Raw genomic sequence first — 13,338 nt, 5'->3', positions numbered from 1 at the left:
TGCACAAATAAGTGGCACAACAAATTGATGTTTCTCTCTCTAAAATCAGTAAAGAATTTTTAAAAATTAATGTAAGGGTACTTTCTAGAAGAATTAAAATAGACTGAAAAGCTTCCAGGCCATTAAAGGACAGGGCATAAGCAGGGGTGGGGGGAATATAAGAAAGCATGATAAAAGAAACATAAAATTATATGGTAGGAATAATTCCATATCCATAATCACAATAAATGTGAGCAGTTTAACTTACCCTGAAAAAGACAAAGATTCACAGTCTGGACAGAAATTTTACCCAAAACTGGTGGGCAGCTCAGGCTCAGACCGTCGGCCAAACCAAGTGTGACAGATTGGTTTCTAATCAGATGACAACTTACTTAGTAATGGCTGCTTGAAGCACTGTGCTAAGAAGTACGGAGGCCGACCCTGGCCAGGTCGCTCAGTTGGTTAGAGAGTCGTTCTGATGCACCAAGGTCGTGGGTTTGATTCTTAGGGCACATAAGAAGAAGCAAACAGTGAAAGCATAAATAAGCAGAACAACAAATCGATGATTCTCTCCTCCCTCTTGCCTCTCTCAGAAATCAATAATTTTTTAAGTACTTCCTGATTAAGTTCAGGTTGGATTGGTACAGCCCTGCTCTTGGCTTCCCTCACTCCAAAATTCATGCCCAGGTTTAGTATTTAGATTTTCCAGTGGGATGCAAGGTTCATGAGCCAGAGTTCAGCTTCGCTCACTTGCTTATCTCACTTGGGTAGATCAAGGCTGGCACACTGTTGCTGTTCAGTCACTACTGATTAGTTGGTTAGTTGAATGAACGTATTGAACCCTGCCTCTGTATTAATTGTTTTACATGCATGATTTCGCCATCCTCTACCCACCCCATGGAGTGTAAGTGCTATTCTTACACCCATTTGACAGATGAGGAAATTGAGGCTCAGGAAGCTGTAGATACTCACATAAGGTCAGACAGCCAGTAGGTGACAGATTAGGATCTGAATTGAGGTATTTCTGACTCCAAAACCAATTTTTGCCCAAACTGCAGACTGGTAGCCTACTGCTTACTCAGAATGTCCACTTACATGTCTATAAGGCCCTGAAACTTAACATGTTGAGGAGCAAACTCCTGCTTTTCCTTCCCCTACCTCCCGGAGTTTTCCAGTTTCTTGTCTCAGTAAAGGAGAAGTCTGGCACCCCCTCTGTTGAGGTCGGAAGCCTTGGCATCAGCCTCACCCCTCTCTTTCACACCCACATCCAGTCTCCCAGCTCCACGTCCAGCAGGGATGCTCCAGCTACTTCTCCCCTCCCACAGCCTCCACCCTGGCCTCTCCTCAACTGTCCAGTGGCCTCCTCGCTGGTCTCCCTTTGCCTCTACCCTTGCTGCGCTGTGGTGTGTTCTCAGCATGGTAATCAGAGGGATCAGATCACATCACTGCTCTGCTCAAAACCCTCAGCTCACTCCAGGGGAAGACAAGTTGTTATGGTGGCCCATGAGGTCCTTTACAGCATGGCTCCCTGTCACTGTCTCTGTCCCAGGCACAGAGGGTTCTGATGTTTCCCAGTGTGTGAGGCAGGCCTCCAGCCCCGGGGCCTTAGTACCACCTGTGCCCTCGCACTGGAACACCTTTCCTGGTCTGCACGTCGCTCGCTCCATGTCTTCCTGCAGGCCTTTGGTCAGATGTCACCTTGTCATCTAAAACTCTAAACCCTCTCCACCCACTGTCCCTGCTTCAATTTCCCTCAATAACTTCTTACCACCAGCTTAAGTGTGTTTGTGTATATGTTGTTCACCGCTGTGTCCTCAGAATCTGGTATGCAGCAGACACTCGGGGAACTCGTACTGAATGCATGCCACCCTGTGGTAACAGCAAAAGCAAACATTCATAGAGGACTAACTGCATCAGACCCTGCTCAGCACCTTGCAGAACTTGACATTTCTTTCTCAAAGAAACCCAGCGTAGGAGGTCCCAGGCTGGTGTGACTCCATTGGTTGAAGCATCATCCTGTAAACCAAAAGGTCACGGGTCTGGTTCCTAGTCAGGGCACATATCTAGGTTGCAGGTGTGGTCCCCAGTTGGAGCACGTGCAAGACGCAACCAATCACTGTTTCTGTCTCACATCAATGTTTCTTTCCCTCTTTCCTTCCCTCCCTCCCTCCATTAAGAGAGCTCTCTTAGATCAATAAGCATGTCCTCGGGTGATGATTTTAAAAAAAACACAGCGAGGGAGATATCATTATTATCCTCACTTCACACATGAGGAAACTGAGGCCCAGAGAGGTATAACAACTCGCCCAGGATGCTGAGCGAGTTAAATACCTGGGTTCTTCAACACGAGGGTATCCTTCCTCCCAAAATCGCAACAGCAGCTCGCACTTCTTGAGCAGTGACCATGCCAGCACTGCCAGATTACACATTTCACCCACACCCTCTCTGTGCTGTTCATCCCACGCCCACCCCCAGGCCTGCTGTGGGTGCAGTGTTTCTGGAGCACATCTCCACAGCCCCCCTCACCATCTCAATGCCCCGGAGCCCACAGAGTTACCAGGCAGCCAGGAAGTGATGGCATAAACCATCTTCCGTGAAGGGCAGGTCCACCTTAAATGACTCAGGACAGCAAGTCTCTTCGTGAAGCCCTTCAGGGTGAGGAATCCACACCCTCCCTGGCAAGGCGGGATTCAGACATCTTTTGTTAAGTCAACAGGTTTTATTATGTGCCTGGCCCTGGGCTAGGTAGTACTGGGACACTGCAGTGACCATGATGGGTCCAGTCCAGCCCTCCTGGGGCTCCCACCTGAGGCAGATATTGAACAGGAATTGCGAGTGCCAGGAGCACAAAAGGGAGAGTGTTGAGGATGCTAAGGGAAACTTTCACAGGGGATGGTCCCAAACTTGAGGGTGGGTGCAGCCCAGGTGCATTCAGTTATACAGGTACCCAAGCTTAGCCTTCAAAGGATTTCATGATTCTATCTCTCTGGCTTCTCTTTTTGTTTGTTTGTTCAAGTGGAATTTTTTTTCTATTTCTTTTTCTTTTATTGTTGTTCACTGACAGTTGTCCTGCCTTTTTCCCTGTTGCTCTCCCCTGGCCTGCCCCCGTATTCCCACAGTCAAATCCTCCTCTCATGGTCTGTGCCCATGAGTCCTCCATTCATGTTCCTTGACTTGCCCCTTCCCCTTCTTTCCCCTGTTATCCCCCTCCCCCCTTTCCTCTGGTCACTGCCAGTTTGTTCTTCATTTCCATCTCTCTGGTTCTATTTTGCTCATTTCTTTGTTTTGTCGATTAGGTTCCACTAATAGGTAAGATCATATGGTATTTGTCTTTCACCACCTGGCTTATTTCACTTAGCATAATGCTCTCCAGTTCCATCCATGGTGTCGAGAAGGGTAGGAGCTCCTTTTTCCTTTCTGCTATTTAGTATTCCATTGTATAAATATACACAATTTTTTGATCCACTTATTTACTGATGGGCACTTAGGCTGTTTCCAGCACTTGGCTATTGTAAATATTGCTGCCATGAACATTGGGGTGCATAGGTCCTTTTGAATGGGTATTTCAGGATTCTTAGGGTAAATCCCCAGCAGTGGGATTGCTGGGTCAAAAGGCAGTTCCATCTTTAGTTTTCTGAGGAAATTCTATACTGTTTTCCACAATGGCTGCACCAGTCTACATTCCCATCAACAGTGCACTAGGGTTCCCTTTTCTCCACAACCTCGCCAGAACTTAATGTTTGTTGATTTGTTTATGATTGCCATTGTGACTGGTGTGATGTGGTATCTCATAGTGGTTTTAATTTGCATTTCTCTGATGGCTGGTGATGCTGAGCATATTTTCATTATCTCTCTGGCTGCTTTTTAAAAAACTGGGCCTGCATTTGCACGGGGCAGTGGTCAGCTAAAGCAGGTGGTGGGCATACCCTTTAGATGGGACAGGAGCACACCATTTGGTCATGGTTCTACCACCCTTCCTCTCACATAGATTACCCACCAAGCACCCCAGCTGGTGAGCCTGGCCCCCAGGGACGGTGGGCGGCTCCATGAGGAAATGGCTTTTATTCTGAGACCAGAGCAATAAGTAAGCATCATCATGGTGAAGAGTAAGGGGTAAAGAAACAAAAGAGAGAAAATGGCAGGCGGAGCAGCAGGGAACACAGCACAGTGGCTGAAAGCCTTGGGGAGCTGCCATCACCTCAATTCTGCCCCTATGAAATAAGCAAATTATTTGTACCCACCTTATAAGTGAGATACTGGTGAAATTGGGCACATAAAGGGCTTACACAGCACCTGCCACACAAAGATCAGTCCCCAGGAAAAGGGGGGGTTGATCTTTGAACTTTCAAAGTGGGGACCTGAGGCAGTGTGGCCGAATAACATGGCAGAGGTTTCTTCGAACTGTTACGTATGTCTGGTCTCATACAGTGTCCCCTCGGCCATGGGGCCCTTCTGGAACCTCATAAACTTCAGGAATGGATCTCTCTTTCCAATGTTTCTTTCTGTGGATTGTCACAAAAGCCAAGAGGACAGGCACTGCAATTTCAGGAAGCTGAGACAGTTACCTTACCAGCTCCTCTCCAAAATGACCCACAGCAGCTGTGGTGGGTAGTTGCAGACTGAGCTGCCAGTAGCTAAGATGAGGTGGGAGTTTGTTACTCTTGTGGTTACTGCTCAGACTGGTCAGAGCTGGCAGGGACAGCCTGGGCACTCATGTCCCTTCCATCTCATGGCTCCTCCTTTCCCTTCGGGGGTGTACTTTTTGCATGGTCACAGCAAAATCACTCCACATCCACGTTCCTCTCAGCTGGAAAGCAGACAGTGTGAGCATGGAGGGCAAGCAGTTTTCTTTTTAAGAACACAAATAAACATTCCATTACTTTGACTCATATCCTGTTGGCCCAAATCAAGTCACATGTCCACACCCAGATGTGGGGAAAGCTGAGAAATGTGGTCCCCAGCTAGGTGGCCCAGTGCCCAGCAAAACTCTGACTTGCAGGGGGAGGTCTTATTGCTAAAAGGAAGAAGGGGAGAATGGGGTCTGTGAAGGCATTTAGCACTGTTCCTGCAGCAGTGTCCAAGCTGCCCAGGCCTCTGCAGAAGGCTGGGCCCTCCCCAGGGCTCCCACGGCTGGGGCAGCCTGTTTGGTCACGGGCACAGACATGGACACACAGACTTGTCTGTGCGACCCACAGCCACAGTCTCTGGACACAAGGGGGACTGCTTCATAGGGAAGAATTTCGGCTCCCAGAGCAGAAGTGATAGGCTAGGGTAAATCTAATCATACTTTCTCTTTTGAGGCACTAAACAATTTTTTTAACTTTTTGATTATGGACAATTTTAAACACCCAAAGAGGTAGAGGGACTTCATAATGAGTTCCCGTCCCCATCTCCAGCTCCCACAGCCATCAGCCGTGCCACCCTGTGTCTGCTTTCCCTCTTCAACATCTGGTCGTTTCATCTGCAAACATCTCAATATTTATATCTACAACAGACAGACCCTTAAAGTTTTGTCATTATCATATGTAGAAAATTAACAATAATTTCTTACAGTTATGTAAACAAGTTGGGCTATAAAGTCAATTATGGGGTTTAAATCAACAATTTCCAGGGACAGGGTAGGAAGGAGTAGAAAGTGTCCGAGTACATCCCAGTGAGCGAGGATATTCAGTGTTTCGTGGCATTCCCATCCTAGACGTTCTCCTACTTCCCAGACCCTCACTGTCCAAATCAGGAACCGAACAGATGTGGTTACCTTTTTAGGTAAGTCCGTTCCCATTCAAACTCTTGTTCTTGCTTTCCACAGTCACAGGTGTGATCGATTTGGATTGCAAGGAAGGTTTGTGTGTGTGTGTGTGTGTGTGTGTGTGTGTGTGTGTACATATGTGAATGCATAGTGTGGCTTGTGACAGAAAATTCTCTCTCGCTGTGAATAGTGGTCAGAAAAGTGTGAAACCACCACTTCAATAGGCACACTAAACAGCACAATTTCTAGCCAGGGGCTGGCTTCTCCCAGGAACTTGGAGCCATCGCACATTCTCTTTCCTTAATGCAGTTTAAGAAAAGGGCAGGCAGGTCTTGATGGAGCTTGCTTAGTAGGCACACCTTGCTGGGTTCATCTTTTTATCCTGAGAAGAGGATGGAATCGCTAAGGACGTGCCAAAGGATTGGGTTTCTGTCCAGTGGGTCTTCGAGTCTGTGGTAACACTTTATTGCGGTGAAAATCTCACACAAATGAAGCAGGGAGTAAATTGGAGGCAAGGACCCATGTAGTCTGGTAAGTTTCAGGCTGAGGGACAATCTGATGAGATTGGAAAGGGGTTTGTTCCTCTAAGATTGATGTCATGAAGTAAAGAATATGGTGTGATCCCCACCCCGTCCCAACCTAGATAAAATCCCAGGATCTCTGGTTTGTTGCTTCTCCGACTGACTTTGGTTAGAATCGTTTTATCAGCCAGGATTCAGTATTCATGGCTTAAAACAACAAAAGTTCATGTCTTACCCTCTTTGGTTCATCTGGGATCTCTGCTCCACATGGTTCTAACTCTGGGACCCCAGGTGACCAAGCAGCCACTATCTAGAGTAATCCTGGTGGCTGTGGCAGAGGGGAAAGGCCAACAGAGGACCTTGCACTGGCAGTTAAATGCCCCAGACTAGATGGCATGCCAGTTCCATTCACAACACATTGGCCGATAAAGCCCCAGAGCCCACCTACCGCAAGGAGGCCAAGAAGTGCTATTTCGCCATACTGAGAAAGGAGGGGGACAGGGGAACTGCTGCCTCTCTGTGAGATAATAAGCCATATACCTGCGTGTCTGCATTTCCTCTCCAGACGTCAGGAGCCCAGGCTGGGACCAGGTGGGTGTTTGTATTCCTGCACCCTGGCATCCCCTGGGATGATAGGAGATCAGCTGGGTCTCGGCCTCAAAGGGCAGGATCTCACCAGCAGTCTTCCACAAGAGCTAACCCCAAACAGCCTCTGAGGCTACATTGCCCCTGTCGCCTGCAGGTGATGACCAACGGCTGGGAGACGGTGGACATGACCCTGCGGCGGAATGGTCTCGGGCAGCTGGGCTTCCACGTGAAGTACGACGGGACCGTGGCAGAGGTGGAAGAATATGGGTTTGCCTGGCAGGCCGGCCTCCGGCAAGGCAGCCGCCTGGTAGAAATCTGCAAAGTGGCCGTGGTTACTCTGACCCACGACCAGATGATCGACCTGCTGCGCACCTCCGTCACCGTCAAGGTGGTCATCATCCCGCCCTTCGACGATGGCACGCCCCGGAGGTAAGGGCATTCCCCCTGCGAGGCAGGTGGCGGCACGGGTTGGCAGCTCCCAGGGTGCTGACCCAAGGCCTCCCCAGGGCTGTCACTTAAGGCCCTTTGTCATTCAGAAGAGTGATGGAGAAGGCGGAGTGGGAGTCAGCATCCGCCGCACGGGTCATGTGTGTGAGTTACTGTTTAAGCACCCCATGCGCGCATTGTCCCATTTCATCTCCACCGCAGGCCCGTGAGGTAGACACCCCAGCAGCCCCATTTTCTGGACTATGCATGCAGTAGTAAAAGTAATTTGCCCCGAGGCACACTGCACTTCATTAATCCACACACATTTATTGAGACCCTACTATGTGCAAGCCCCCATCGAAGTGCTCTGGATAGAGCCATGTGCAAAATGTAGTGCCGGTTCCCTTGGCATTTTGTCCTAGAGGGAAAGGCAGACGATAACTAAATAGGCAGGTGGTGTCGGGTCAGGCAGCGATGAGATCTAAGGAAAGAATTAAAGTGGGGCAACTAAAGGGTCTGCCTGCGTTGTGGCGGGAGAGCCGCAGACATAGTGGCCAGAGAAGGCTCCTGGGCAGAGGTGGCCATCTGCTTTTCCCAACCAGCTGGTCCCAGGCGGGGACAAAGTGCAAGTGGGCGGGGACAGAGTGCAAGTGTGCGGGGACATTCGGGCAGTACGGGGAGGCTGGTGTGGCTGGAGCACTGTGAGCAGGGGTGGGAGAGGGACAGAGAGGGGGTGGGGGGGTAGACCGACAGGGGCTTTCTGGACACAGTGGCAAGCGTGGCATTATTCAGCAAGAAGCCAGTGTGGCGGGGTTGGTCCGTTTTCATTCTGTTTGTTTTTTTTAGTGGAATTTTTCAAACATATTAAAAATGTAGTGAGCCTACTATTTCATCATTTACTGGCATGTGGCCAGGGTTTTTGTGTGTTTGTTTTGTTTTTTAATCTCCAGTGTCCCCACCTCAGACTATTTGAAGCAATCCCAGTTCTTGGATTGTATCTCTACCCAATCAGGTCCTTTAAAAATTACTGCTACACTTAAAGACTTTAACAATAAGTCCATATCAGTTACACAATCTGTCTTTAACTTTCTGTCATGTTGGAGAGATACTTGGAAAAAACAGTAGTTTTGTTAATCAGGCTTCTCCTGTTGCATTTGGTTGATGTGTCTCTTCACACTCTTTTAATCTGTAAGTTCTCTCTCTCACTATTTTCCTGCAGTGTATTTGGGGAAGAAACCAGGCCACGGTTCCCCACTCCCTGGACCTGGCTGCTCGCGTCCCCCTGGTGTCCTTTAACCTGTTCCTCCAGCATGTGTGTTTCCCAGAAACTGGAGCTCAGATTTGACCAGGTTCTGATGACATTTGGTTTTGGTAACAACACTTCCCAGTACCGTCCATCAGGAAGCCACATGTGCTTGGCTGTCCCTCTGCGAGTGACACGAAGGGACCGGAGGGCTCTGTCGGTGGCAGCCTGACCTGCCGTCCCACACGGCCCCTCAGCTCCCAGCAGCCACTGCAGTCATTACCTAGCTTCACTGTTTCGTTACAGTTGTGATGTGCCCGATGCTGTCATTTCTTCTTTGTTTATTGACTGTGATTCTCCTAAAAAGAACTCATCTTCAGTAACTATATGGTTATTCTGAGGTATAATTTATACAAGGAAGGCAGGATAAATTCAATTTTTAGAATAGAGTTGGTACCCCAGCCACCTCTGGAGGTGACCAGAGGCAGAGAGGGAGAATCACTGCATTCCAGGCTCTGGAAATGCAGCAGAGAGGACAGTCAAGGCCTTGGCCCTCAGAGAGCTAATGAATAGAGCAGGAGACAGACAAGTAAGCAAAGAAGATGATTTCATACAGGAAAAGGAGGAGCCACTGAGCGGGGTGGGAAGATGAGCTCTGCAGTGACATTACTGAGGTTTGAATCCCAGCTCCTCCCCCTACTAGCTGTAACCCTTGGCAAGTAGCCTCACCTTGTTGTGCCTCCCTTTCTTCGTTTGTAAAGGGGATAATAGATCTTTCCCCAAAGGTGGTTGTAAGGTTGGAGAAAGTAAGCACATGGAATAGTACTTAGCACACAGGAAGGCCTCTGGAAACCAGCGGTGAGATGCTGGGTGCACGGAAATAAAGGACATGATCTGACACCGGACAAGAAGGTCAGGAAAGTGACAAGGAGCCAACAGAAGGGTCTTGTAGGGAGAAAGTTAGCCACCACAAAGGTGAGAACAAAGGCCCTCGGCTTGTTGACGAATCAGAAAGAGGGTGGTGTGGCTGGAGCAGAGGAAGGCCTGAGATGAGGAGACACCAGTGCTTATACACATGGACTCCCAGGGCGGGTGCAGTTCCCCGCCTTACAGATAAGAAAACCGAGCCCCAGAGCAGACCAGTCACTTGATGCAAACTTGTACAGCAAAACTCAGTCCAGGTTTCCCATCCCCATATGTTCTTCTGCCTCTAAAAGCTGTTGAAAGCTCTCCACATGCAAGTTCTGGTTGCTCCATCCCCACCTTCCTGAGTCCTGCTTGCTTTGAACTTGGTGGGGAGCAGTTTTGGGCAGGCCTAAAGCCTGCAACCAAGGGTTTTACCACCCACACCCACACCCCGGTCCCTTAGCCTGGGAGCTCCAGTCAGGCCCCAGGCATCCTCTTCTCCCAGCCCTCTTCTGGGGCCTCCTCCACCTCTGCACAGAGCCAAGGCCCAGCCACACCTGCTGCAGGCTCTGCAGGGGCAGAGCAAGCCGAGGTAACCCCAAAAGCAGGCTCCCAAAGACCCCCCCCTCCTCTGTACACATGCTCATCCCCACTTGTGTGCTCACAATAAGCCAGCTCACCTGTCGGATGACTCTCCAAAGCTCAGGGAGTGCAAGAGGCCATGAAGGCGTCCCTCACCTGCAGCAGGGCCCAGCTGAAGTCAAGGTAAAAGTCTGCAGGCTCCCTCCCCAGCTTTGGGGAGACAAGCCAGGGAGGGCGTGACCAGACAAACGAGTTCTGCTCCCTGGCCTATTTAGGGCAGAACTGTCATCCTGCTCCCTTCACAAGGTGGCTGTGAAACAAGATCTCCTATTCGCAGGGGCAGGTGTGGGTTGGGATTTACGTGGGTTTTGCTGTTCTTCAAATGCAGGGGTATCTGACTGGCCTCATTTGAAGAGCTGATAACCCATCTCTGGGGTCCCTTCAGCCTCTTGATGCAACCCTGGCCTCTTGGCTCGAATGTCATGATGAGCCCTGGGTGGAAACTCAGGGATGGGTCAGGTTCTACAGGGTGTGTGTCCAGACCCCATGCTTCTGAGGCACTGGTTAGAGTAAGTGGGTCATTCTCACACCCCTAGGCCACAAGCTGGGGTTCTTGAGCCGGGCTCTGCTGGGCCATAGCTGGGCTGGGCTGGGCTGGGCTGGGCCAGGTAGCCAGGAGGACATCCCAGAGCCTCTGATTAAATGTGTTATTTCAATCTGGGGTGCTTACACCGGCTCTGGAGGAATGTGCTCATCTCGTTGTCTCTGTTGCTTTGCTGCCTGTTGGGGAAGATGATCTGTGAGGCTTCTGTCCCCTTCAGTTGGACTCCAGACCTCAGGTGAGGCCAGGAGTTAGAGAGTCCTCCCTGAGAAGGGAAATTGAATCTGCACAAGCGGGTGAGTAGGAAAGGTAAGAAAGGAGTCCCCATGGCCCCACAAGGCCAAGGACGCAGTGAGGAAAAGTGGTCTGCAAGCCCAGGGACGTCCTCCCTCAGGTGACTCCCATGGGTGGCTGAGAGGTTGGAAAGGAATATTTAGTGCAGTGCTGTTGGTCAAGCGAGAGACTCAAAGCCAACTGAGTGTCCAGCCATAGGTGTCTGGCTGAGTAAACCCCAGGTCCTTCACGCAATGGAGTAGTAACTGATAGTGTAAAGTGAGGTGAATCTGTTCGTGCCAGGAGGGCCTGGTTGGAGATAGTGGTAATTGTAGGGAGCAGAGTGGTGCCTGGGGTTAAGTTTGCTGTTCTTTTTATTTTCATTTTAAACATTTGCCTGTCCACATAGGGTACTTTTGAAACATGTGGAAGATATTAGAAGCCAGCTGTTTCTGGTGGGTGAAGCTGGAGGATGGCACAGGGGGTAGGAAAGCCCTTTTATACCACTTTAATCTTTGAAAACTGTTCAAAACCTAAATCCAAAAAGTGGGCTTCTTGGTTTTTTTTTATCCCTAGCAGCTAGGTAAAATGCAGATTACTGGGCCCACCTCAAGGAAGACTCTGTTTCAGATGAGCTGGTATCGGGTATAGGAGCCTACATTCCTCTCCTATTCTCAGGGTGATTTAGGTGCTGCCAGTTCTCAGAGGGCTGGGGAGGCATCTGTGCAAGAGCCCCCGGGTGGGTGTGGTTTTGGGCTTCAGACAGTGGGAGACTTTGGATTCTGAGCACATGGGAAGAGCAGGGAGACTGTCCCCAGAATCTCCTGGAGAAGGCTAGTCAGTCAGAAACTGCCAGAAAGAAATGCCTGTTTATGAAGAACTTGGTGTGTACCAGATGTTCTACTAATGCTCATTGAATGCCCAGAACCACCCCATCTTCCAGACTAGGAAACTAAGCTTCTCAGATGGAAATCCCTCACTCAAGGCCACATAGGCCGTAAGCAGCAGAGCTGGGATCTGAGAGAGCCCGGGAGTTCTGTGTGCTGCCTTCAAGGTGATTGGATAAGGTTTCCCTCTTTGAGGTCATGCCTGGGGCTCCTGGCCAAAGCTGTTAGTAACGGGGGACATGGCGGTGGGGGGGCAGTCAGGGACCCTGAAACTCTCCTCTGGCTCCCAAAGCACTGCACCTTGGGCCAGTGTACATGGTGGTCAGCCCTGGGGGCTTTGGAGTCAACTGTCTCTATTTAAATCCAGTTTCCACCTCTTACTGCCTATGCGACTTTAGACAGTTTACTTAACTTCTCTGTGCCTCAGTGTACTTCTCTCTAAAGTGTGATGGACTGATTGCGACTGTGGTTACCAGCAACAGAGCTAACTCAAACATGATAAAGCAAAAAAGGGACTGTACTGGCTTATGTGCTTAACAAGACTGGGAGGTAGGGCGAGACTTAGGCATGGCCCTCGGCAAGCACTCGGACACCCTCATCAGGAATCTCTGCCACCTGTCACCCTTTCTGCATTGCTGTCATTCTCAAGTCATCTTCTACGTTGTGGAGACAAGGATGGTTCCCTCCTCACAGCTCCAGCTTTTGGTCTCCCCAGCTCAGCAGCTCCAGTGACCTTTCCTCCAGACAGTTCCAGAGTTGATGCTCACTCTGTCTGATTGGCCCCACGTTGGGGCACACGGCAGTCCTGTGCCAGTCGTGTCCAGGAGGAGACGAGTTGCTGAGTGGCCAGGCCCAGGTCACATGCTCATCTGTGGAGCCAAGCAGTGGGGTCAGCCCCACCCAGAACACACTCGGAAGCGGGGGTGTGGACGCTGGGCAGCAGGAGCAGCAGGTGTGCACCGCCCGGGGTGGCGATGCTGCCCTGCTCTACTTCCACCCAACCTGGCATTTATACACACTCTGTTAGACACTTTTGTTCTCGTCACGCCTCATCTCATGGCAGTCCAGCCAGAAGGAGCTGCTGAATGTCAGCGCTGACCTTTGTGCTGCCGAGGGCCACGGTGTGTCCAGCCCAGGTGCCAGAGCACACCCTCAGGTCACCTTTGTTGGCTCCTTAGCAGTCATGTCCTGGGCTCACAGCCCCCCAGCCACTAAGTTCACCAGATCTTTTGCCTGGTGGCCCTGAAAATTCCCTGGGCTCCAGGGGACTCAGGAGTCACCGCGGACTGGCTCAGTGGGGGCATGAGAGCCTCCAGGCCGAGTACTCTGAGCTCAGCTCCCACAGCTGCTGGGATTCTGTGAGCACGGCCCCCTCCTTGGGCTCAGAGCCCCCTGGCTGCCACACTGCAGGCTCAGGGGAGAATGCCAGCCCGGCCTGCCAACCTCCCCACCTGGAGCCAGGAACGCTGTGGTGCCTGTACCAGCCTGGTCGGAGGAGAGTCACAGGCCGTTCTGCATCTATTTCAAGGTTCTGCGTTTCATGGCTTTTTTTTTTTTAACCACCCTGCAAAGTAGGTCACCTGCTC

At 50.5% G+C, this 13,338-nt stretch overlaps 1 protein-coding gene across 10 annotated transcripts in view; it reads left to right on the top strand.

Annotated features, from left to right (window-relative positions):
• Positions 1 to 13,338, top strand: part of SIPA1L3 (signal induced proliferation associated 1 like 3) — a 243,923-nt gene that overhangs the window by 172,720 nt on the left and 57,865 nt on the right. For all 10 annotated transcript variants that reach the window (XM_045846575.1, XM_045846581.1, XM_045846573.1 and 7 more), the window contains one exon: positions 6,989 to 7,263. In XM_045846575.1, coding sequence (XP_045702531.1) covers positions 6,989 to 7,263 — 275 coding nt within the window. The remainder of the gene's footprint in view (positions 1 to 6,988; positions 7,264 to 13,338) is intronic.

Source organism: Phyllostomus hastatus, unplaced genomic scaffold, assembly GCF_019186645.2.
Source record: "Phyllostomus hastatus isolate PE091 unplaced genomic scaffold, TTU_PhHast_1.1 phas_contig_5, whole genome shotgun sequence".
NCBI lineage: Eukaryota > Metazoa > Chordata > Mammalia > Chiroptera > Phyllostomidae > Phyllostomus > Phyllostomus hastatus.
This window is presented reverse-complemented; position numbering and strand designations above follow the sequence as displayed.